General features: G+C 50.3%; 1 protein-coding gene across 1 annotated transcript in view; it reads right to left on the reverse strand.

Moving 5' to 3' along the window:
• Positions 1-17,258: 17,258 nt before the first annotated feature.
• The window catches only part of Atoh8 (atonal bHLH transcription factor 8), a 32,167-nt gene continuing 22,749 nt past the window's right edge, over positions 17,259-26,676 (reverse strand). The window contains exon 3 of the mRNA XM_059257976.1: positions 17,259-18,213. Coding sequence (XP_059113959.1) covers positions 18,208-18,213 — 6 coding nt within the window. The 3' untranslated portion in view covers positions 17,259-18,207. The remainder of the gene's footprint in view (positions 18,214-26,676) is intronic.

Below are 26,676 nucleotides of genomic sequence, written 5' to 3' on the forward strand. Positions count from 1 at the left end.
TTAGCACAGATCCCACTCCCTGGGGGGCAGCAGCATTCAGGCCCTTGGTGGCAGTAGTGGGTTGTGTCTCCCAGCCACCCTTGACATAAACCAGGGCTGCAGGCAAGGTGTGCCAGCTCTGATGGAGGAAGGAGGACTAGACACTTCCTGAGTGTGTAGGGGTCAGTGTGGGGGCTCTGAGTGCACCACTCTTAGGGGACTGGCCCCATATCTTCCAGGGCCACTCACACTGAGCACTGTAGCCTCTGTACCCAGCTCAGGTGAGGCAGGCCCTGGGCCTCCCCAGCATTCTGCTCCTCTCCTTTCAAGTGCAGAGGCCCTGAAAACCAAGCATGTGTGCATGTGTGTGATGGCTGCAGCTGAATCTGACCTAAACAGTGATTGCAAGTGACACATTTCAGTCCATCGGAACCCCACTGCCGGGAAACCTGCATCTGTGAACATTGGATCTGACATATTTGCTACTAGGGCTGTCCCCAGGCTGGGGTGAAGCCGCTGATCTAATCAGCAACATGACCTCACAGGACTTTTCTAGCCTTCCTTAGTCAAACCAGACTTCTAACTTCCTGGCCCCAAGACTCCTGGTAGGAAGCTGTGAACAGGCAAAGTCCCTCACTGTGTGCAGAGTGGCCCCTCAGCTCGCTTCTGGAGACAACCATCACAGAAGCATCTTGTAGGACTGATGTGGCGCCTCCATATATGGATGCCTGTGCACGAAGTGGTCCTCAGGGCGTACTTCTTTGGAGGAGCGGGGGCGAGTTTTGTTGTTGTTGCCTTATTTTGAAATACTTAGAAATTCATAGAAAAGTACAAAGGACAGGGAGTCCCAAGCACTCTTCACCCAACTGCCCTCAGGTTCCTCATTGCCGTGTGCCCTGGTTTGCCTTCTGCTGCTGTGAGGAAGACCATGACCAGAAGCACCTTGGGGAGGAAAGGCTTTACTTGGCTCCCGGTTCCCACTCACAGTCCATCACTGAGTCAGGGAAGTCAGGGCAAGAACACAAGGCAGGAACTGAAGTGGAGGCCGAGGAACACTGCTTACTGATCTGCTCCTCATGCCTTGTGCAGTTTACTTCTTTTATCACCCAGGACCACCTGCCTAGGGTGGCACTGCCTACCTCAGGCTGGACCCTCCCACGTCAATCATTAGTCAAGAAAATGCCCCGACAGACTTGCCTACAGGCAGTCTGAAAGAGGCATTTTCTCAAGTGAAACTCCCTCTTCTCAGATGAAATGACCTTTGTCAAGATGACAATGGATATAGATAGATGATAGATAGATAGATAGATAGATAGATAGATAGATAGATCATAGATATATAGATCACAGATAGATGATAGATAGATAGATCATAGATATATAGAGCATAGATACATAGATCACAGATAGATGATGATGATAGATAGATAATTAATAGACAGATAGATAGATAATAGATGATAAATGATAGATAGATGATAGATAGTAGATAGATAGATAGATAGATAGATAGATAGATAGATAGATAGATAAACAAAAGTAACCAGTATACCATGGTACCAAAACTAGGAAATGGACGTTGGTAAAATCCCAAGAGTATCTTGGTTTTACCATATATATATATATATATATATATATATATATATATATATATATAAATGCCTGTCCACCTCATATTCTGTGTGTGTGTGAGAGAGAGGGAGAGGGAGGGAGGAAGAAAGAGAGTTGCATAGAATGTTCTCACTATGTAGTCTTGACTGGCCTGGAACTCACTGTGTATCTCAGCCTGACTTCAAACTGTGGGATCCTCCTGAGTACCATGGTATAGCTAGCCCTTAGCAATTCTATGCATACGTTTGTCTTTGACCCTTTTCAACAGGGTCTTTTGCTTATCATTTTCCATCTTCAGAACTGTATTTATATGCATGTATTCATGTGTGTGTTGGCAGAGAGGAGGGGAAGAGGAATGAGCAGGGAAATCAGGTCTCATTCAACAATTGGACTTGTCTCTGGGTTGGCAACTGGTGTCAGGAGCACAGGGTGATGCCTCCTGTGTCTCCCCAACACAATGCAAGCTGGCTTGGGTCCCTTGTGTTCTCACTGGGATCACCAGAGGGAGTAATGTCACCATGTACCCAGACTGGCCACCAGTCAAAATCCACTTCCCTAAGTGGCAAGTACTGCCTAGCCCAGGGGTTCCCATCTAACGCTAGACTGAAGACTGGATCATCCTGCTGGACATTGCAGATTATCAGACAGAACACACATAGAGGACCCAGAAAATGGGATTCGGGAAAGAGGGAAGGCAATTCCAGGTCTCATGAGTGCTCTTTTACTTTTCTACTGCTATGACAAAACACCATGACTAAGGCAACCTATAAAATAAAGCATTTAATTTGGGGGCTCATGGCTCTAGAAGTTTAGAGTCCATGACTGTTATGGCAGAGAACATGGTAGCAGGCATGCAGGCAGGCATGGTGCTGGAGCCGTAGCTGAGCACTTACATCTGATCCACAAGCAGGAGGCCGAGAGGGAGAGCTAAGTGAGAATGGGGTGGGCTTTTGAAACTCCAAGGCCACCCCCAGTACCACACCTCCTTCAACAAGACCACACCTCCTGTCCTGGCTGGTTTTATGTCATCTTGACACAAGCCAGAGTCAGCAGAGAGGAAGGAACTTCAACTGGAAAATGTCTTCATGAGATCCAGCTGTAAGGCATTTTCTTAGTTAGTGATCAAGGGGGGAGGGCGCAACCCACTGTGGGTGGTGCCATCTGTGGGCTGGTGGTCCTGGGTTCTATAAGAAAGCAAAATGAGCAAGCCATGAGGAGCAAGCCAATAACAGCACCCCTCCATGGCCTCTGCATCAGCTCCTGCCTCCAGGTTCCTGCCCTGTGTGAGTTCCTGTCTTGACTTTCTTCGGTGATGAACAGCAATGCTGAAGTGTAAACCAAATAAACCCTTCCCTTCCCAACTTGCTTCTTTGTCACTGTGTTTCGTTGCAGCAATAGAAACCCTAACTAAGACATCTCCTAATCCTTCCCAAACAGTTCCACCAACTGGGACCAAGAATTCAAACATATGAGCCTATGGGGGCCGTTTGCATTCGACCCACCGCAAGTGTTCCTGTTTGCTTCCTATTGCTGTGAGAAAGACCATGACTAAGATAACTGGGAGGAAAGAGTTTATTTTGTTTGTTTGTTTTTTATGCACATTGGTGTTTTGTCTGCATGTATGTCTGTGTTGTGGTGTCAGATCCCCTGGAACAGGAGTAATAGACGGTTGTGAGCTACCATGTGGGTGCTGGGAATTGAACCCAGGTCCTCTGGAAGAGCGGCCAGTGCTCTTAACCACTGAGCCATCTCCCCAGCCCCTGTTTGTTTGTTTTATAGTCCATCACTAAGGGAACTCAGGGCAGGAACCTAGAGGCAAGATCTGAAACTGTGGAGGATCGCTGCTTCCTGGCTTGCTCTCCATGGTTTGCTCAGCCTTCTCTCTCTCTCTCTCTCTCTCTCTCTCTCTCTCTCTCTCTCTCTCTCTCTTTCTTTCTTTCTTTCTTTCTGTTTTTCTTTTCTTAATTATGTATACAATGTTCTGCCTGCATGTATACCTGCAGGCCAGAAGAGGGCACCAGATCTCATTACAGACGGTTGTGAGCCACCATGTGGTTGCTGGGAATTGAACTCAGGACCTCTGGAAGAACAGCCAGTGCTCTTAACCTCTGAGCCATCTCTCCAGCCCCCCTCAGTCTTCTTTCTTACACCATCCAGGACCACCTGCTTAGGGGATGGCACTGCTTACAGTGGGCTCCCCGCCCCCAAAAATCATTAGTCAGGAAAATGTCCTACAGACTTGCCCATAGGCTAATATGATGGAGGCAGTTCCTCAATTGGGGTTTTACTTCCCAGATAACTCAAGTGTGGTTGTTTGAATGGTAATGGCTACCACAGTCTTATATATTTGAATGCTTGGTCCACAGGTAATGGAACTATTTGGAAAGAATTAGGAGTTACGGCCTTGTTGGAGGAGGTGTGTCCCTTTGAGGTTTCAAAAGCCCACACGAAGTCCCCCCCTACCCCCACGTGCTGCCTGTGATTCAGGATGTAAAGCTCCCAGCTACTGCTCTGGTGGCATGCCTGTCTGCTTCCCACAATGATGGCCATGCTCCAACCCTCTGAAAGTATAAGCAAGGCCCAAATCTTTTAGAAGAGTTGCCTTGGTTGTGGTGTCTCCTCACAGCAATAGAACAGTAACCAAGATGCTCTAGCTTGTGTCAAGTTGGAAAAATAAAGCTTTACCAGGATAAATGAGCGTTTGTGAAAATGCCCATTTGCAGAATGACTAGGAAACATCAGCTCTTGATGAAAATCCACTGGCACACATCAACTGTACTAAGCGACAACTTGCTTTGGAGGATGTTTCTCAGGATAAAATTTGGTTGTTCTGAGAGAAACCCAAAGCTTCCAAAATTTTATTCCCATTACAGCACACAGAGATGGTGACAGCAGTTGTGAAGTTCACTGGGTGTGCTGGCTAGTTTTTATGTCAACTTGACACGAGCTAACGTCACGTGGGAAGAAGGAATCTTGATTGAGAAAACTCCTTCATAGGACTGGCCTGTAGGCAAGTCAGTAGGGTGTCTTCTTGATTTGTAATTTATGTGGGAGGCCCAGATCACTGTGAGTCGTGCCATCTCTGGGACCACTCCTGAATGGTGTAACAAATAGTCCATCACTGAGGGAAGTCAGGGCAGGAATTCAAGACAGGAACTTAGAGGCAGGATCTGAAGTTGAAGCCGTGGAAGATCCCTGCTTGCTGGCTTGCTCCCCATGGCTTGCTCAGCCTTCTTTCTTACCATCCAGGACCACCCACTTAGGGGATGGCACTGCTCACAGTGGGCTTGTTTCCTGAGCGAGCAAGCCAGGAAGCAGCTGTCCTCCACAGCCTCAGCTCCAGCTCCTGCCTTGAGTCCCTTCCCTGATGACTACAAACTGTCAGATGAAATGGACCCATTCCTCCCCAAGTTGCTTTGGTCATAGTGTTTCATCGCAGCAACAGAAATGCTAACTAAGACACTGGGGTAAAAGAACACAGCTGTGTCTTAGTCTATTGCTTAAAAACAAACCAACAAACAGCTTCATGATAGAAGTTTACTTCTGATAGTCCTGGAGGCTGAGGTGTCCCATTGAGAGCTGAGGATGTAGTACAGGGGTAGAGTACTTGGTTAGCATGTGGGAATCCCTGGGTTCAATTACAAGCATTGCAAGAATAAAATAACACAAGTAGTATCAGGAGGAGGAGTAAAAAAAGAAGAGGATGAGAAGCAGGAAGTACAGGAAGAGGAAGAAGAAGACAGGATGGAGGGAGGGGAGGAGAAGAGGAGTAGGAGGAAATAGACAATGCATCATTGTTATCAGCAGATTTGGAGACTGATGAGGTCTTGCTTTTTAATTCATGGATGGCATCTTATTGCTGTGTCTTCAGATGGTGAAAGAGGGGACATCTGACCTCTTCAGCCCCCTAGAAATACACTAAATCTCATTCATGAAAGCTCTTCTCTCATCATCTAATCACATCACTTAGGTTTTAACCCATGAATTTGGGATAGACACAAACACAGACAAAAAATAATCTATAGTAGGCTGCTTGTGTGTAGACAACTAGCCCAGGACAGAGGTTATAGCTTCACACCCATGCAACTCATCTGTAGCACATGAGAGAAGCTCAGCATTGGTCTTGAAGTGCTGGCTTAATTAAGATAGATGTTTACTTATTTTGTATACAGAAATCTGAGCTATTATTCTACTCTGCTCTATGATGCCATCAAAGGCCCAGACCCCATCCATGTTGCTGCTCTTCCGTCCCCAGCATATTGTCCTGACCAGTATGATGCAAGATGACACACTACATATCCACCATCTATCTAGAGGGTAAAGGGGAAGGAATGGTCAACCTAGCCCTTTCAGAACGCACAGCAGTTGTCTTGTTCTATTAAATAATAGCAGAATGTCCTACTTAAGAATAATAAGTACTTGTTAACTCTGTTTCTGTTGGTCAGAAATTTGAAAGCTGTGGACAAAGGTGTCATACAGGATGACGGCCTTTGGAGGGCTTGACTGGGTATGAGGTTTGCTTCTAAAGTGGCTGACTCAGGCCAAAGACCTCAATCCTGCTGTGGGATGTTCTGTATGGCAAATGTGTTGCTCTGATTGGTTGGTAAATAAAACACTGATTGGCCAGTAGTCAAGCAGGAGGAAGTATAGGTGGGACAAGGAGGAGAATAAAGCTGGGAAGTGGAAGGCTGAGTCAGAGACACTACCAGCCGCCACGATGACAAACAGCAGGTGAAGATGCCGGTAAGCCACAAGCCACGTGGCAAGGTATAGATTTATAGAAATGGATTAATTTAAGCTGTAAGAACAGTTAACAAGAAGCCTGGTACGGCCATACAGTTTGTAACCAATATTTTTGTGTTTACTTGGTTGGGTCTGAGCGGCTGTGGGACTGGCAGGTGAGAGAGATTTGTCCTGACTGTGGGTCAGGCAGGAAAACTCTAGCTACACAATCCCTTGCTCAAAGGCCAGTCAATAGGACTGCTTCATGGATTCCATGACTTGGCAAATGGCTCTTTCTAGGTGACTGTAAGCTGTCACAATCATGTTGCTATTCAACTGCATTTCTCATCAACCATTCTCTGCGAGCAACACCAAAGAATATCAGGGGTCAAAAATAGGTTTGTATCTCTGTGGTTATTTGAATTAGGACAGCCCCCATAGGCTCATATATTTGAACCTTTGGTCCTTAGTGGATCAGATGTGAGCTCTTAGCTACTGCTCCAGTGCCATGCCTGCCTGCCTGCCACCATACTCCCTACCATGATGGTCATGGGCTCACCCTCTGAACCTGTAAGGAAGTCCCCAATTAAATGCTTCCTTTTACTAGTTGCCTTGGTTGTGGTGTCTTTACACAGCTAGAACAGTGACTAAGACAATCTCATAGAAGGTAAATTACATTCTCTTCTTCCACTTTCCCTTTTCTCCCACCTTCACAGCACAGCTGAATTATTCTTCTTCTTCTTCTTCTTCTTCTTCTTCTTCTTCTTCTTCTTCTTCTTCTCCTCCTCCTCCTCCTCCTCCTCCTCCTCCTCCTCCTCCTCCTCCTTCGGCAGAAACTACAATCATGTCTAATTTTTCTTTTACAGCAACTGATTTTTAGCTGGGCTTACACCATGCAATAGATAACTGTCTTATATTCATTTCTATGGCTATGAACCTGTTGGCTCTGAGGCATACCAAGTGCAAGGGAGGTAGGAAGGCCAGGGCCAGGGCCTGGTTAGACAGGCTAAGCCAGCAGATAGGGTAGCAAAGCATGAAATTACAGCTGGGAGCTAGAGAGATGGCTCAGAGGTTAAGAGCACTTGCTGATCTTTCAGAGAACTGGAGTTTGGTCTCCAGCACCCACAACAGGTGGCTCATAACCACCTGTAACTCCAGCTCCAGGGGATCTAATGCCTTCTTTTGGCCTCTGGGGGCAAACCACCCACCACATATACATAAAAGATAAAGTGAAACTTGAAAGCAGAGTGAGCCTAGTGTGGTGCCAAAGGCATGGACTGGGGCCAGGAAAGGCTTAATCTAAGCATCAAGGGTCATAGTCTGTATTAAAAGATAAGATAGGGTCTAAGCATCCAGTGCTAAGGATCCATAAGGTCTGGAGGGGAAGAAGGATTTCAGAAAGTGCTCTCAGCCTCAGCAATGAAATCTAATGCAGATGCTGACCATACTCTCCCACTCAGGAAGGAATGGTAAAGGATTTAAGAATTAGGGGTGTGGCTTATTCAGTTGAGTATATATGGATTCCTAAATTAGATTCCAAGTACCAAATAAAGTGCTAAACCCAGTACTCACAAGGTCAAGACAGATCAGGAGTTCAAGGTCATCTTTGGCTATATACAAGTTCAAGGTCGGCCTGGGATAGGAGAGACTCAGCTCCCCCACCAAAAAAATTAAAATAAAAAATAAATAAAAAATGAAAGAAAGTGATTGGTTAGTGATGTCTGCAAGGGTGTGGGAGGATGATGTGATAGCCAAGTCCACGACTTCTGGAGCTCTTTTCTTTTCTACTGGTGGCTCACCTTCATCTCCTCCTCCCCGCCCGGAGGCCCCCAGAGTAAGAAGAAGTCATCCACAACCCCACCCTTCTCGTTTGGCTGACCCACCACTAGACTTTCTATACACAGGAGTGTTTTCATGCGGCTGTAATCAAAAAGTACCTCCTAATTGTAAACGCTTTTTCCACTTGGCATGGCAGTGCAGGACTTTCCTACGATTGTTTCTTAATGTGATTTTTTTTTTTTTAAGTAACACAATCTCATTATAGAGAATAAAAGAAAAAAATACACTTTAGAAGTTGGGTAAGCAGCTCATTTGGTAGAGTGTTTATCCAGCATGCATGAAGTCCTGGGTTTGATCACTAGCACCCCATAAACCAGGCATGATGGCATATACCTGTAGCCCTGGTACTCAGGAGATAGAGGCAAAGGTTGAGAGTTCAAAGTCATCCTTGGCTGTACAGTAAGTTCAAGAACAACCTGAGCTTTGTGAGTGCTTGTCAAAACAAAACAAAACAAAGTTTAAAATGAGTGAAACTTATTCTAACAACTTGAAAACACCTTTCATTCTGAAGTCCTCTGGGGACTCCACAGCTTGTCAGCCAGTAGAAATCCAGGAGGGTTCTCCTACTAGAGAAACAGCTCTGGAACTTTCCTGAAGGGTCAAAATTATCTGTAATCCCATTTTAAAAGTCAGCCCTCCCCTTAAAAAGAGTGGGCAAACACTATGCTCAGGGCCACCAGCAGAAACAGAGTGTGTACTCAATACACAAGAGAGAATGTTCTCCTCTATTACTCAGAAAAATGAGAGGTAAAACAATGAGATGTCTCCCCCCAGCTCCCACCCCACCTTCCCTGGAAGACTGGCAAAAATTCAAGTGTGATAAGGTCTAAGCCAGGCAAGGGAATGGGCACGAATGGCTATAACCTCTTGGGAAAGTCATCTGGGGTTGTTGATGAACATTTAGCATGTTCTGTAAGGACAATCACAGACCCACCCACTTCCAGTTAAAAACCCCAGAACATGAGGACACAGGACCTTAACTGAATCACCCACTCATTTATTCAATGGATATCTGTTAATCAGCCACTATGGACCACCCACCAGGAATACAGCAGTGAACAAAATAAGTCCAAACCCTGACTCCTGACATGCTTACCTGCTAGGAGGAAACATTGGTCAGTCATGGAGTGGATGCAGGGTGGGACTTAAGTGAGTGAAGGAAGGCCTCCTGGAAGCCCCACGTGTTAGTTACTTTTCTTGTTGCTATGACAAAAGCAACTTAAGAAAGGGGGGCTGGCCGGGTGGTGGTGGCGCACACCTTTAATCCCAGCACTCGGGAGGCAGAGCCAGGCGGATCTCTGTGAGTTTGAGGCCGGCCTGGGCTACCAAGTGAGTTCCAGGAAAGGCGCAAAGCTACACAGAGAAACCCTGTCTCGAAAAACCAAAAAAAAAAAAAAAAAAAAAAAAAAAAAAAAAAAAAAAGAAAGAAAGAAAAGAAAAGGGGGCTGGAGAGATGGCTCAGAGGTTAAGAGCACTGACTACTCGTCCAGAGGTCCTGAGTTCAATTCCCAGCACCCACATGGTGGCTCACAACCATCTGTAATGAGATCTAGCACCCTCTTCTGTATACATAATAAATAAATAATTCTTTTTTTAAAAAAAAAGGAGGGGGCTATGGTGGCGCACGCCTTTATTTGTTTTGTTTTTGTTTTTTGTTTTTTTTTTTTTTCGAGACAGGGTTTCTCTGTGTAGCTTTACGCCTTTCCTGGAACTCACTTGGTAGCCCAGGCTGGCCTCGAACTCACAGAGATCCGCCTGGCTCTGCCTCCCGAGTGCTGGGATTAAAGGCGTGCGCCACCACCACCCGGCGGCGCACGCCTTTAATCCCAGAAAGGGTCACAGTTCTAGCTTCAGCATCAACTTGACACAAATCTAGGGTCACCAGGAAAGAAGGAACCTCACCTAGAGAACTACCTCTTCTGACTGAGTCTGAGCGGCTGTGGGACTGGCGGGTGACAAAGATTTGTCCTGACTGTGGGCCAGGCAGGAAAACTCTAGCTACAATACTCCATAGTGGAGGGAAGGGCAGGAACCTGGAGGCAGGAGCTGATGCAGAGGACATGGAGGAGTGCTGCTCCCTGACTTGCTCCCTGACTTGCTCCCCATGGCTTGCTCAGCCCGCTCTCCTTTAGCATCCAGGACCACCAGCCCAGGAGTGGCATTGTTCACAGTGAGGGCACTCCCACATCAATAATCAATCAAGAACATGCACTACAGCCTTGCCTATAGGCCAGTCTGATGGAGGCATTTTCTCCATTGAGAGTCCCTCTTCCCAGATGACTTTAGCCTGTGTTGAACTGACATAAAACTCACCAGCATAGAGCATCCCAAGCAATAAGAATAACTAATGCAAAATCTTAGAGACATACTGAGTCTGACATGTCAAAAAAAAAAAACAAAAAAAAAAAAAACAAAAAAAAAACACCGTAGTGGAGGCTGGAGCTCAGTAGCTAGAGCACTTGCCTAGCATGCATAACGACCTATGTCAGATTCCCAGCACCATATAAAACAGGTGTAGTGGGGAAAGCCTGTAATCCCAGCACTTGGCAGGTAGAGACAAGAGAATCAGAAATTCAAGGTCATCCTTGGATATATATGGAGTTCAGGGCCAGCCTGTTACACACACACACACACACACACACACACACACACACACACACACACAGAGGGGGGCCGTGTTAGCAGATGGTAAGTTCAAGGAGGGAGAAAGGGGCAAATGGCACAGTGCCTTGGAGGTCACAGTAAAGACTCAGCTTTGCTGTGAACAGAACGCGACAGTGTCTGGGATGGGATGCGGAGCCAAGTCAATGGAGGCTTTGGAGAGGGACGCGTTTGAGGGGGACTAAGGACTGTGCCCTGGACACAGCAAATGACCATCTGAAGAGGAAAGGGTGGGAGGTGCCAGGTCGGGAGGAGGACTTCCATCACTGTGGGTGGGCACTGTGGTCTCCCCTCAAGGAGGGAAGCAGAAGGACCCTGAGAGCGAGAGGGCAGCAGGTGACAGAGCCCGGAGCAGCTGCACACAGGCAGCTGTTTCACTAGAACAATGGGATGCCCTGTGTCCTTCCTCATGTTCCAGAGGCCTCTCACCCAGGGCCAGGACAAAGCAGGTCCCTTCGTTAGTCCGGTCTCCACCACAGCAAGGCCGTGCTCACCGACTGAGGCTCTGGCCCAGAGGAAGCAGTCAGGCGACTAGTTCAAGCCCTGGCTCTTGGGAATAGGGCTGGGGCTTGGAAGAGGAAGACAGTCCCCCTGACTTAAGGGTTGGGCCAGAGGAAGGACACGGCCCTGGGAGGGGCCAGGGAGAGGCCAGGCCAGATGAGGCCAGTGTTGAGTGGAAAAGCAGACGGAGCAAAATGCTTCTTCCTTCCCCTTGTGGGGGTGCCCTACAGTGCAGGCGCAACACTGTGGACTCAGAGTGGGGGCCGCTTGCATTTTAACTGCTGGGGAGTCGGCAGATGCTATCTAGTGAGACAGAATTATGGATCGAGACTTTATCATCCTGTTTCCCCGAGGGAGAAACTGAGGCTCAGAGAAGGACTAATTTGCCCAGGGTCACCCAAACAGAGGAGGGCTGGGAACCTCAGCAGGCCACAGACACCCATGACAACCTGCAGCCACCAACATCGACACTCTTAGGAGATCAGACTAGGAGGGGGAAGCAGGACCCAGAGCAAGTAAAATGGTCCACATGGACCAAAGAGGAGAAAGAGAAGGGCCTGGGCCTGAGGAGAGTGAGCACCTGTGGAGGGGAAGGACCACGATGAGAATAGGCCAGCCCAGGAGGCAAAAGGAGGTAGAGTTATGTGAGAAGGTAGGTCTGGAGATCAGTCTCTGGCCCTGGGAAGACACACACCACACACACACACACACACACACACACACACACAAACACACACACACACAAACACACACACACTCACACACACACTCACACACACACACACTCACACACACTCACACACACACACACACACACACTCACACACACACACACACTCCGGCTACCATCTCGCCTTCTCACAGCTTTGGGCTGGAGAAGCACCGTACTTCCTGTTTCTCTTCACGGTGTTGAGCCCGTTTCCAGACCCTTCTTCATCTCATGCCTAGAACACAGTTTACTTCATCCTCTGCTCCCTGCAATGAATCACCACCAGGCTCTGCAGGACACCCAAGGCCAGGGGTGAGGTAGGCAGGACCCTGTGGGCTCACCGCTCAGCCCTGCACCATGGCAGAGAGCAGGAGCTGACTTACCTGTCAGTCACTGAACCCCGCCCATGCCCTGTGTCCTGTCCTGGGGAGGTAAGCCAGGTGTTTTCCTTCCTGCCCAGTCTGCCTGGATGAGCCAGGGGTCGCCACACAAGTCACTGTGCTATAAAGGAAAAGGAGAGAGTCCAGAAAAACCCACAGGGTATGGAGTTTGAGGTCTAGGGTCTGGAGAAGTGACCTTCATCCAAATAGAATGACCACATTCTTTTGTTTGTTTTTGTTTGTTTGTTTGTTTTTCGAGACAGAGTTTCTCTGTGCTGTTTTGGTGCCTGTCCTGGATCTCACTCTGTAGACCAGGCTGACCTCAAACTCACAGAGATCCGCCTGGCTCTGCCTCCCGGAGTGCTGGGATTAAAGGCGTGCGCCACCACCGCCCGGCTGATCACATCTTTTAAAATTATTTTTATATTCATTTGAGAGAGGGACTTTTTTTTTTTAAAGACAGGGTTTCTCTGTGTAGCCCTGGCTGTCCTAGAACTCACTCTGTAGACCAGGCTGTCCTCAAACTCACAGAGATCTGCCTGCCTCTGCCTCCCAAGTTCTGGAGAAAGGACCTTTTTAAAAAAGATATTCTTCTCTCCTTCACCATGTGCAACTCAGGGGTCAGACTCGGCGGTGGGTGACTTCACATGCTGAGCCATTTGCTGGCCTGGATGAGCATTTGTGATTGATTCCTCTAGAGGGTCTGTTCTTTTCTGTTTTAACGTCTCTGGATAGTGTTCGGTCTCTCCTTGCCTCCCTCTCTTCCTCTCCTTCTCTCTCCCTCTCTTCCTCTCTCCCTCCCTCTCTCTCTCATGCATGCTAATCTCCTGAGAGCAGAATCAGGGGTTGCCTAATGAGAACAGGTGGCCCTCAGACTCCATGGATTAGCAGTTACGTGGGGAGTTTTCATCTGAGTCCAAAACAAGAAAAAGACATTTAAAGACATGGATGGGACGGCATTAGCTAGAGGGGACCCCAGAAGTCATGAGGCCACTGTCTGCTTGTGCTCAAGAGGGTCACCATGTGGTCGAAGCCAGGCCCTTGGGTTCCCAGGAGACTCTTGGTTGGTCTCATGTCACTGGAGGCTGTTCTGGGTGTCTTCTCACTTGCCAGAGGGCCATGGTGTCTGCCAAGGACTCTTAAGTCATTAGTCTTTGAGTCTGCTTCCATGAAGGAATTAACGGGAGAGGTGCAAACAGAGATAGTCATCGAGACAGTTGTAGTACTGGAACCCATGAAGCTTCATGGGTGGGGCGGGGGTGGGGGGGTGGGGGGGTGGCTGCCATCTCCTGACCAACTTTGGCTCCTGGGTCTTGTCCCCCAAGCCAAGGAAGGTAACCCTGAAGGATCACACCAGAGCTGAGGTTGCCAGAACCAGCAGTACCACATGTCCTGTGGGACCTGAAGACATGCGCCCCAGGCAAGGACTCTATCGCTGAGCGGCATCCTCAGCACTGAAGACATGGGTGCCAGGCAAGGACTCTACCCCTGAGCAGCATCCTCAGCACTGAAGACATGGGTGCCAGGCAAGGACTTTACCTCTGAGCAGCATCCTCAGCACTGAAGACATGGGTACCAGGCAAGGACTCTACCCCTGAGCAGCATCCTCAGCACTGAAGACATGGGTACCAGGCAAGGACTCTACCGCTGAGTGGCATCCTCAGCACTGAAGACATGGGTACCAGGCAAGGACTCTACCCCTGAGCAGCATCCCCGGCCTCACAAGAGAATTTGTTTATGGAAAGAATATCCGCTTAAACAAGCTTGAGAGCTGCTCAGTTCACAAAGTCTAAAGGTCTCCACTTTTCAGAGCCTTTATGAAGGGGGTGCACTGTACTGCGATCCCAGTGGATTTGATCATTGAGCCCCATAGTTTTAAAAGGCCTCATCTAAGTCGTCTTAGACAAATTACTGTATCTGGCTTCCTAAGCATTTTCTCACACCTTGAACAGGCACTTTGTGAAACCCATGCTCTTTAAAAAAAAAAAAAAAAAAAAAACAAAAAAAAAAACAGCAAGGACCAGTTATTCCAAGTGTTCAAAAGGAAGCATGGAGATATCTCCACCTGAGGACTGGATGCATCTCGTGTACATCTCAAGTGGTCCAGGCTTGTCTCTGACACAGCCCAGGATAACCTTGAATTTCTGATGCTCTTACTCCTCCTCTGGAGGGCTGGGATTACAAGCAGGGGCTGCCTCACCAGTGTTACATGGTGCTGGGGGTCGAACCCCAGGTTTCACACATGCTAGGCAAGCGCTCCACCAACTGAGCTCATTCTCAGACCTGTAGTTCTTTATTATTTCTTTAAAAAAAAGTATGTGTCAGGGTGGAGAGATAGCTTAGTGGTTAGGAAGGCTTGTTCTGTAAACACAAGGACTGGAGTTTGGACCCCAGCACCCACATAAAAATTCTAGGCATGGACTGGCCTGCCTTGAACCCCATCACTGAGTGGAGCAGAGACAGGAAGACATTGTGGCTGAAAGTTCCAGGTTCAGTGGGAGACCCTGCATCAAAGAAACACGGTGGAAAGTGACATAGATTTAGATATAAATAAAGGAGAACGTGCAACACTCTCCTCAGGCTTCCCCACATACCTGCAGAGACATGTGCACATATACTGTGTACACATACAAACATGCACTCATACATATACACACAGACACACACACATATGCATATATACATACTCAGGCACACGTGTACACACACACACATACAAACACAAAGTGTATGTGGTGCATATTACATGCCTGTATGTATATGTAAGAGGGGAGTTTTCTGGGAACTTCTGGTGTAAGATGGAAATGCAATCCCAGAGGATGAAAGCATGCTGTCTGTGGGCCAGATGACTTTCAAGATGGCTTAGGGCATGGACTTGACTGCTCTTGCATGTTGGGGAGAAGGCATCTTTGCCCTGCCCTTCTTTCCCTCTGTGGCCCATCTGCTGCATCTGAACAAGTCTTTGGTACAGGGTACCTGGGAGTGGGAATGTGGCTGGTCCAGGGGGAGCCTCAATCCTCCTGGAGACAAGACCAAGGTCCTCACTTGGCTGAGGCAGGGGACTAGCCATGTTAGCTACCCTCCTGCCTCATGGCCCATCCACTGGTGACCAAACGTTGTAGTTCTGTGGTTTTGAGTCTGGGACATTAGAATAAAAAGACCAGATTTCGGCTGCAGCTGTAGGACAACCTTAGAGTGAGTCACGGCCCAGAAATGCAGCGTCAGGGGGAATTACAACTACTGGAAATACGAGAAGAGCTCCATAAATGGGGAAGTCAAGGCAATGCCCTGCTCCTTGTAATTTGTAAATGTTGTAAACTTTATCACAAACAGCAAAAATGAACAGCTCTCCACACCGCTGCCTTGTATGGGCTCTGTTTCAGGGACACGGGGTAGAGAAGGAATTGGCCAGAAGAGGTAGCTGAAGCAAGGGCCACAGGAAGCTGACCCAAGAGACCAAAGGCAGAGAGACCTTGGGATGTCAGTCCCCTGAGAACTGTCAAGGATCTGGGATGTCAGTGGGCTGTGCCTGCTTCCCTGGGACACAGGGTGGGGTGATGTTTTTATTTGTATGTGAAAGGAAAACTGTGCCCCAGGACAGACAGGCGTGCACCCAGGTCATTGCCGCTGGATGAGTCCGATGTCTCCATCAGCCCCAGGGTCTGGCTCAAGAGAACTTGAATTCCCAGGGGAGCCGGAGGCCCGGCAGCAGACGGTGCTCAGGGTTAGAACTGAAAGGAACTCTCTCCACTGTCGCAAGCACAGGGCTCCAGGAAAGAACCTTGTTCCGTGGGAAACCACAGAAAAGGAAACAGGGACTTGAGAAAGGACCGATGGTCTTGGGATGGGACTCGGCACCCCAGCCAGGATGAGGGTTGTAATAAGCTGGGTAGAAGCTACAGATTTCAGAGATGTTGGAAGAGTCTGCAGTGTGCCTGCTCTCTGGTTTCTTCTCCTTTTAAAGATTTGTTTTCTTTCTAATGATGTGTCTATGTGTGGGTATGTGCGTGTGAGTATGGTGCCCCCAGAGACCTCAGATCCCACGGAGTGGAAGCTACAGGCTGCTGTGAGCTGCCCGGGGTGGGCACAAGGAGCCTAACTTGGGTCCTGTGCAAGATCAAGTGCTCTTCACCAGAGTCATCTCTCCAAGCCTGGTAGGCCTGTCCCAACCTAAGCAGTTGTACCCTGTCCCTGCCCAGGGCCACAGGCAAGTGCTCGGACTGTGCTCTCTTCCAGCCACCAGCAAGGCTCTCGCCATGGCTCTGTCACTGTCTGGTCCCTGGACATGGAGGCTGAGTGTGGGACAGAGTGAAACTGATGAGAAAACTGTGTCAGGCACACTACAGTCCCCAGAAAACCTCACATCACACTCCCCGCATCCAGTCCCTAACACCCGACAACCCTTACTTTCTCCTTAGTGCATCCGCTTCCCCGTCCTGTCTCTATCCTAAAATGACCCACAAAGGAAGGGAACAAGGCCACCCAAAAGCGTTGTGCTGGCCTGGAAAAGACTTGAGAGCACAGAGCTTGGAGCCAGGCCATCCTGATTCAAGGACTGTCTCTGTTGATGACTGGCCCTGTCTCCTGGGGCCTTGCTTTCCTCATTTGGAAAATGACATTAATAGTAATCCGGGTCTCACAAAACTCGTGGTGGGGGCTAAGGGAAAGATGAAGAAGGCGTCTCACATGACCTGGCCAGCCCTGCTGAGCATAGCCTAGCGTAAGGCCCTGCTGGGGGTCCCTCACCAACACTGACTGTGAAGGCCTCCCCACCCCTCCTTCCCAGGCCCCAGCTAATAACTGCCCAATGTCCTGCTCACCCCCAGAGTTCACTCAACACACACCAGTGCTTTTTTTTATGTTGCAGCTTTTACTTCAATTTGAAGCAGATGGTTGCACACAGATGTGAACAGCTTTGGCCTCTGTAGCACACGGAGCAGGCGTTGGCTTTGAACGTGCCCCCTCCCCCACATACTGGCCCATTCCCCTGGTCCCTTCCTCCCTAAGTCCAAAGGTAGCTGACCTACAGCAGGGTTGCTGCTGTCTTGTGTGCTAGCCTGAGCCTGGCCGTGGGTGAGCACCTGGCGGGGTAGGCTCTGGGAGCAAAGACCCTGGGACAGGCTGTCTTGGGGCATGTCCTGGGTGGGGTAGGGGACGATACTGCTTCTTCATTGGACCCCTTTCCTCCCTGCTCAGGAGGCCTGGAGTCCAAGAAGGAGCCGGGACCCAAAGAGTATCAGGCATGGCGTCAGAGGTCTGGATGGCTAATGAGAAGAGACAAGGATCTCAGACCCCACCTTCCACAGCCTGCCTGCCACTGCCCTAAAAAGCCCATCTTGCACCCAGCCAGCTCGGGGTCCAGCACACACAGAGCACTGGCCCAGAGGGTTACGTGCTTCTGAAGGTCACCGAATGTCCGCTCCTTGCATGAGATCCTGGCAGAAGTGCTAATCCGTCTTTGGCTTGAGGTGGACTTGGTCGGGCAGCAATGGTGTGGTTCGCGCTGTTGGGGCTTCATCCTGTACTTTCCTCGGACAATCTCTGTAGAATCTTTGGCAATAGTCTGCCCCACCAGTCAGAAGGCAAAATCTGAAGTAACCCTGGACGGCTGCAGGACAGCAGGAGACCGCTGGGAGGGAGGCAGGCTGCCCTTGCCCTGGTCCTGGGTGACCCTGAGAGCCAGTTAAGTGGGCTGAGTATCTGGTAGCATCTTGGAGAAGACAGGGAATGAGGCTGGCTGTCTTTCTCCTCAGGCCCAACTGGGAAGAGACCCACAGCAGTGTCCGTGGTCTAGCCTGTGGCAGGTCACTCCTGAAATATATATATATAAAAAAAAAAGAAAGAAAGAAATTATCAGCAACATCCCGTTTACCCTGAAGCGGGATGCTGACACTCACAGAACATTCTGGAGACATTACCTGAAACACTGGGTAGGATAGGTTGAAAGATTTGGACCCAAGACTAGCTGTCCCCAAAGCACACACTGGCCCCCTTCTCTCCACCTCCATGAACTGCTACACTGAGGAAGTCCAAGCCCTTTTAAAGCTCAGGGACACCTGGCACTGACATCATGAACCCCAGATTCACACCTTTGGAGGACATCAGAGTCAGTCCTTATACTACAGGGTGCTGGAATGGGTGAACGATGGGCCTTCCCTGGTTCCCAAGGAAATAAGTGTCTGTCCAGGACTTTTACCATCTCCCCACCCTGTTCAGACAAGAGCATGCCGCGAGTCCTGAGGCCCGTCAACCACCACCCAGGTGACCTGACAGTCACTTCTCCAGTTCTAGGTCTCTACCTCTGACAGATGGCTCATATGAAGGACACCAAGAATTCTCCTCCCCCCTTTTTTTCTAAGTGGAAATGAGAATGGACCCATAGAATCCTAACCCAGAAAACAAATCAGCAGAGTTCCGTGATTCTAAATGTCACGAGGTGGAGACACACAGGGACCCGAGTCCTACTGTGCTGTGCCACCTTCCCTGAGGAACCCGGGACAGTCTTGAGAGCCATGAGTTACGGGTCAGGCCATCTCTAAGTCCCAAGCTTCCATGAGGGGCAGAAGAAAAGGACAAGCCAAGGACACACTGGGCGTGTGTGTGTGTGTGTGTGTGTGTGTGTGTGTGTGTGTGAGAAAATGAGTGCAGGGGCACATGAGGGTTCCAAGAATCTACCCAGAACAAGGGAAAATTACTCGGAGACCTTGGTGCAGCTCCCTGTTCTGCAAGACTCCTGAACAAGCAGCTCACACCGATGTTAAAGCAAACCATCCGTCAGGTACCACCGACATGTCAGGATCCTCCTCACATCCTGAGTCAAGGGTGAGCCACGCAGAGCGTGGAGCGAGTGCCACACACCGGCAGTGCCAGGATTTGAACCCAGATCAGCCCTGTTTCTCCTACCAACAGAAGCTGCTCCTACTGAAGCCTGGCTTTGGAGAGCAAGCAGGAAGGAGCCAAACCATGAGGCTGGAGAGCTGCTAACCACAGACCCTTGTACGTCTTGCCTTGGAGGCCCCAGGACGTTGGTAGGAACACAGCCAAGATGTGGTCCAAGATCCAAAATAAGAGTTTGGAGCCAGGCTGGATGCAGGGTCCAAGGAGGATGCGTGAGCCAGGCCATGGGGGAGGAAAGCTGTCCAGCTAACAGTGGACAGCAAAGAGAAAGGAAAAGTGAGAGAGCGGCAGGATTTTGATGTGGTAAATCCCAGGCTTGCATTCTCCCGGCCCACTGTGCATGGCTGGCCCCAACAGAGATCTGCTTTTTGTTACTGAGTCTGAGAAGGATTAAGAAGCGGAAAGGAAACCCATGGGGATGGCACTGGGTCTGTGGTCCACAGCATGGTTTATAGCCACGTCACCCCAGCACTGGCTGCCTGGGCGGGTCCTGTCATGAAGTGAGCCTGGAGTCCCTTCTCATCCAGCTTGACTGTGGTCTGGAGACGGAGCGGAGGGCTGGAACCATTCTTCTAGCCACACTGCAAAGGTGGCCAGGGCAGCCCGGCTCCAGCTATGAGCCCTGCTAGCTCTCAGACTGAGTTGACGACGGATGCCCAGCTCTGAGCATCCTACCCCAGACCAGCAAAGGAAGCTGACTGGGCTAGCTTCAGTCTTCAGTTGATTTCTTCCTCTGGACCAATCAGCTGTGGCAGAGGGCAAGGGAGCATACACAGTTGCATCCTGTTGCTTCTGGCTATTCCGGCATGCCTGGTCTGATTGCTGCAATCCGGTCTGTACGGCCGATGGATGAGATCATCACAAACAGACGCTACCCCTGTCTATTCATGGTGTGTGTGGGGGGGGTCAGAACATCAGCCCCATGGGGGCCCGTGGGCAGCTCTGTTCACTGAGGTCGCCCAGGTCCCAGCCCAACTCCAGCTGCCAGCACCATCTCGGCAAACACACAACAAGCACAACTCCTCTCAGCCGCAGCCTCCGGGGTATCGCAGCTCTCTCATACCACAGGATCGTCCTCCATTCTCAGCTGGAACATCGAGCATTTGTGTAGCTACAACTGTCCTTTGGGGAACTTTCCCCCCCGTAAGCCAGAGCAACCTCAGCCAGCTGCTCACCTGTCACCTCAATTGGCTTCTCCTTCTCCTCTCTGCTACAGTGTGTCTCTGGCCCGAAGTCCTTCGCTTTCCTCTCTTGATCACCTGGGTTACGCAGGGTCAGTGAGTCACTTTGTGGACATCGAACATTGATTTCAGGCCAGTGAGATGTCACCAAGGGAGAAGGTGCTTGCCACCAAGCCTGATGACCAACCCAAGTCCACTCCCAGAAACTAAGTGTTGACAGGAGAAAACTGATTTTCACAAGCTGTCCTCTGACCTCCACACAGGTGTCACTGCAGCGCGCACACACACACACACACACAGCAATTTACTATTGTGTGAATGTTTTGCCTGCATGCATGTGTGTGCACCACGTGTGGGCCTGGTGCTCACAGCGGCCAGAGGCGGCACTGGATCGCCTGGAACTGGCATTATGGACTGTGTGAGTCACCACGTGGGGGCTGAGAACCAAACCCAGGTCCTCTGTGAGAGTAACCAGTGCTCTTAGCCACTTAGCCACCTCTCCAGTCTCCATCTCCCTCTTAAGTTTTAAAAATTCATTGTTCATCTACAAAGTCCACTTTACCTACTTCACCATTTTCAAATTATGCATTTTTTCCACATTTAAGCCATTTGGATACAATCTTCCACACGTGTGAAAAAATACCCAGTGAGTTTGAAATCTGGAGAGTTTTTTCTTTTTTTGTAATTATTATGTCTTAAAAAGAACAGGCAAATTTCAAGCACCTTTAGAAATCTACAATGCAATAGAAAAGTGGGGAGATGGAAGAATTCTATAAGAAGCACACTGCTGCCATCCTTGACCCTTCCACATCTGCTGCTGCTGGGACAGTGAAGTCAGCTCCAGGGCCTGGGCAGGTCAGCTAAGATCTGCAACTAAGTGTCGGTTTCCATTTAAAAAATGGTGTGTGTGTGTGTGTGTGTGTGTGTGTGTGCGCGCGCGTGTGCGCGCGCGCGTAGATGCACATGCCACAGGGCTCACATGGCAGCCGGAAGACAGCATGCAGGAGTTGGTTCTCTCCTTCCTCCTGGAGTGCACCTCAGGTCCTCAGGCTTGGAGGCATCTCACCTGGGACTGCTGAAGCAGCTCCCCAGCCCCTCCCCATTTCCTCTATCTTTAGGGCGCGTGGGTGTGTGCGTGCCTGCACAGAAGTCAGAGGCCAACAGCTGCCGAGCCACCTCACGGCCCAGGTCTGTGTTCACATCTGAGCCGGGAACTGCAGATCTGTTCTGAGCCCATAGGCTTCTGGCCTCCAAATTTCTCAGGGAACTGGAACAGGCAAGAGTCCACCCATCATCTCCAGCTGCTGCTGTCCCACCTGACCTGAACACCACGAGGCAGGCAGAGAACTCAGGAGAAGTTGCAGGTAGCTGCCGTTTACTGAGGACACAGACATGACAAGGACATGATAGGGATCTGTGGTCCCCGCTCTGTCTTGGCTGGGAGGATCCTCAGAGCTCCTGGGAGCCTAAAGGCATCCAAGTCATAGGCAAAGCCTTTGTGAGCCAGGGGAGCCAGGCTGGGGAGAATCTGGTTCACTCTACCAGTTGTACTGAGTTGCTGTCACATAGCAGCTTGGTGACAGGCCCTGAGCTGGAGGCCCTGCCCTGCTTCCTGTCTCCTCACAGAAGAGCTGTCAACCCTGCTCGGTCCCCTGTACTCCCCAGGGCTGTCCCCCAAAGAGAAAGACATTGTCCTGGATTCCAGGTTAGTGTCTGTGACCCCCCCCCCCCGCCCCCGCCCCAGGTCCCAGGCCCCTGGATCCAGAGTACTGGATCCAGCGAGCCAAGCCTTTCCTCTGCTGAAGCCAATGATTCAGGACAGACCTCTATGCCAAGGGATGGTATAGAGGTGGGCTTTCCAGACTTTCCAAGCAGTAAGAAGCAACCGCCGTTAAACCAATGTTGGGAGTTGAGAGCCGGTGGCCCGTAAGACCCCTCACGGTGCTGATGTGTCAAAGGTAGAGCTGAGTCCCGGGCAACCTGGGCCGGCACTCATTGACTACTGGCTCTGGAGACTGATGGAAATATCCTACCCACGGATTGCAGACTCCAGGGGGGACTATGGCTTGTGCTTTTGCTGACACTACCTGTAGAGAACATTCAGTGTCTGCTCAAGTCCACCCTCTCGTGCCCACCAGCTCCCACCTGGAAAGAATGAGCTGTTACTCCCAACTCCACTTTACTTCCCAGTCCCCTCCATCTTCCTCCATCTTTTCTAGGTTACTGTTAGTGGAGGCTGCTCGCCCCGCCCACCCCTCCACTAACTCCCAAGGGGCACTGTCCTAGGCATCGTGATCTTCCCATGGCCTGGCAGGGAAGTGAGACACTGGGGCTCAGTACCATCTTTTTAGAAAAGTGGTCATGTGCTGGGAACCTCATTTCATTCCCTTGCTCACACAAACAGAGACAACCCTTGGGAAATGGATGTTACTGCGTCCATTCAGCAGATGAATAAACAGAGGCCTGTCTAATCGCCCTGTTGCTGGAACTGTTGTAGACAGAGCCTGGGCCCTGGCAATCCTAACAAGTTAACTTCTGCCATCTGCCTTCATTGGGCCAATTAAACAGACCGTAGCCGTGAAGAAGAGAGAGACCTGGTAAACGTGGCCAGGCAGGGAAGAGGAACTAAGAAAAGAGTTCCCGTGACCCCCAAATCTATTAAATAGAGAGGAGTGAGGTGTAACAGAGCAGCTCTGTTAAGATGTGGTCCAGCCCATCATCGCCACCTCAGCTCCAGACTCGCCCTGAGAAGTGGTCTGACAAGCTGTCAGAACTGTGTGAAATCTCTTCCTGGGAGACAAGGCTTCAGCCTTTTCCCTCTCCTGGCTGGCGACAGGAGAGGCTGGCACACCCAGAGCTCGGCCCATAGCCTACAAGGAGCCCCCAGGGCCTGCAGCGGACTGCCACGCCACACAGACGCCTTCTCTCCGGCTGCCGCTCTGTTTCTCGGAGCTCTGCCTGTGTCTCCCTGAGCCAACTCTTTCTTGGCCTCTTCTGTGTTTGTCTGTCTAGGTCTGTCAGTCTGTCTGTCTTGCTTGGTCTGGCGCCCTGTTAAGGGCAGGGCTGGTCCAGGCGAGGCTCTAGGGCACAGCGGCTGCAGCTTCCCAGCTGCCTCCAGTCCTTCGGGCTCACGCACAGCAGCCGCCGCCACCCCCGGGGTTGGGGACTTTACAACACCAGGCTGGGGGGACGGAGAGAGCTGGGTGGACAGAGCTCAGCCAAGCGGGCAAGCCCCACTCCTCAGGCTTCCCAAGTGGGTCTGACCTCACGGACACCCCAGACGTGTGTACACACCCCAGTCTCTGGGGAAATTCCAATTTCTTGGGGCTCAGTGTTCAAACAGTCTGACAGATAAAGAGAGGGGCACAGTGTCTCCTTAGAGACATCCCTCCCCCACCAGGTTGGTTACCGCTCTTGCCTCATATCGCGCTTCTCGGGAACGGCAGAGCTTGGCAGACCCTGGCTTTGGCCTGCAGATGCTTGTCTTTTCTACAGTGGACAGGACCTCGGGTTCCTGAGCGGATCTGCCCTGAGATGGCGATCGCTCCATTATTTTGTATCTAGCAGCATCTCCCTTCCCAATCCTTCTAGCAAAGTGACGAGGGTTGGGGGTGGAGGGTGGGGGGTGCAACGCCAGATAAACCAATTCACGCTGGCCAGGAGGCCTCTATAAAAATCCCTATCTACACCCAAAAGACACACATGAAGGAGCCTGACACCAATGGAGTGTGTGTGCATGCATGCATGCAGTGTGTGTTTGTGTGTGTGTGTGTGTGTGTGTGTGTGTGTGTGTGTGTGTGTTGGAGTTCCATGAAACCATGGGGTTTTGTTTTGTTTGCGTGTTTCCTTATTTACTCACTTACAGAGATAGGATCTCACTAGTAACCTCAAACTTGCTATACAGCAGAGAATGACCTTGGACTTCTGTTTCTCCTGCCTCTGCCTCCTAAGTGCTGGGATTGCAGGCATGAGTCAATACCCCTGGTTTATGCGATGATGGGGGTCAAACTCAGGGCTTCACGCATGTTAGGCAAGCACTACCAACTGAACTATCCCTAGTCTGCAAATGCAGTTTTAACGAGAGATACTCCTTTCCCTTGTCTCTTCTGATATCCTTAAGCCCATGCCTTAGCTAGAATCCAGAGCACTGTGGGATGTGGGGACAGGTGGGAACATCTCTTCAGGCTTTTTCCCCTGACACCCTACCAGTTACTCCATAAAAGGAGGTTTTCCAGCAATACTACGGAAAGGCTGAGAATGGGATGGGGAAAATGACTCTTTCCTTCTTCTCACAGACGTCCACACATGTGTGTGCCACGCGCCCAGCAGGCAATCCAGTACAGTGATTGAAGGTGCTAACCAGTGGCGTCAGAGAGTCTGTTCTGAGTCAGAGATCCCCATTCTAATAGCTGTAGGACCTGAGCATGTCAGTTAACGTCTTCCTGGATAACTCGGGGTCAAGCCCATGAGCACCACCAGTCTGGACAGGTCCCTGGGTCCCTGCCACGCATGGAGCCCTTTGCTCCAACACTACATGGCCTCTGCTTCTGGGCCCTTCACCATCACCTTTCCACTTCTTCCCTGGTGACGTGGCCCCTGGCCAGCTCTGCACCTGCCCCAGAGCCGGCCTTGCTGCAACAGGTTGCTTCTGTTCTGCTGCTCAGACCCCAGCACCTGGGAGTCCAGGCCATAAGGTCTGCATGCACACCAAGTACAGCGAACTCCTGTCCACACAGGGCCCTCCTCTGGATTTTTAGCTTTCACTTTTGTGTCCTTTAGCTGCTCTCCAGGGTGGGGCCTCTGTCTGGTTTATTCTTTGAAGTAATCCTAGGGCCTAGAATGAAGCTGATGGGGTGAACCCCGAGACTGAGACTCATGTAGTCTTAATAAAAGCTCAGGGCCCTTTGGGGGCATCTTCATCATTTCCTACTCAAAGATCGAAAAGAAGTAAAATTTTATGGGCGGAGGGTGTAGCTCACTTGATAGGGTGCTTGCCTCCCAGCGCAAAGCCCTGGTCCTATCCCAGCATGGAGGAAGTGGCTGGGCTGGAACACGTCTGAAATCTCAGCTCTGGGGAGACAGAGGCCGGAGGATCAAAAGTTCAAAGTCACACTCCACTAGAGAGAAATCTGGAGCCATCTTGGGTTACATGGATCAAAAACGTACATACATAATTAAAAATTAAGATTAACGTATGTTATGTTGGGGAGGGTACAAAGTGGTCCACTTTCGTAAATAACCCTTCGGGTGCCAATCCGTGTCCTTCCTGTTCAAGGTTTTAGGGACGGGCGAGCAGGAAAGGAAGGTGTGAAGCAAGGCTACCGTGATGGGAGGGGACTCCCAGAAACGTCTGTCACCCCCACCCCCGCTCTTGGTGGGCTCTGAGCAGCTCATGTCTGCCCTCCCTGCCACCACGGGGCCATCTCTAAGGGCGCTTGAACTCTGGAGGGAGTGTTTCAAACCATCAACTAACTGCATTCTGAAATGCCCTTTGTTCCCGTCTTGAAAAATGGTATAGTCTTCAGGAAACCTCCATCTGATACTGACAGATGTGCAGTCCTGCACACCTGTGCACAGCGCGCGCGCGCACACACACACACACACACACACAAGGGGCGGTGGTGCACAATGAACAGACTTGGGAATAACCCAGGCTAGCATGACACTTGGCTTCTCCTGGCCACTTTTCAGATGGGCCAGCCCTGTCCTCCAGGACCCCTTCTGACTTCCAGTTGAGAAAACCTTTTCACAGCCATTGTGCCCCCGAGTCCCCTACCCCCTGGACAGCGGTATCTCCATTTTAGGAGGAGGATTCTGCCTGCTGAAGGCAATACCCACGCTCAGAGCATGCACAAACAGCTGTACTGAAATGCAGACCTCTGTCCCCAGAACCCACACTGCTAAGCAGTCCAGAGGGAGGGTGTGTCAAAGGGTGGTGGTGGCAGCCTGATGTACCAGCCTGCATGGGTCCTGCCCAGTCCTGTCCTGCTCTGGGCCTGGGTGACTTTGTGTCATCCCATACCCTCAATAACAGAGATTCCAAAAGGTGGTGGGATCAAGGAACTATTGATGTGAGAAGATTCTGCAAACTGCAAAACACCTAGTAACTGTACAGAGGTGTGAGGTCACTGGGGAGCTGGTCACCTATATTCTGAGAACCTAGATGCCACCAGCTGAAAATGAAGCTGGGACACCA

Source organism: Peromyscus eremicus, chromosome 3, assembly GCF_949786415.1.
Source record: "Peromyscus eremicus chromosome 3, PerEre_H2_v1, whole genome shotgun sequence".
NCBI classification, from domain to species: Eukaryota; Metazoa; Chordata; class Mammalia; order Rodentia; family Cricetidae; genus Peromyscus; species Peromyscus eremicus.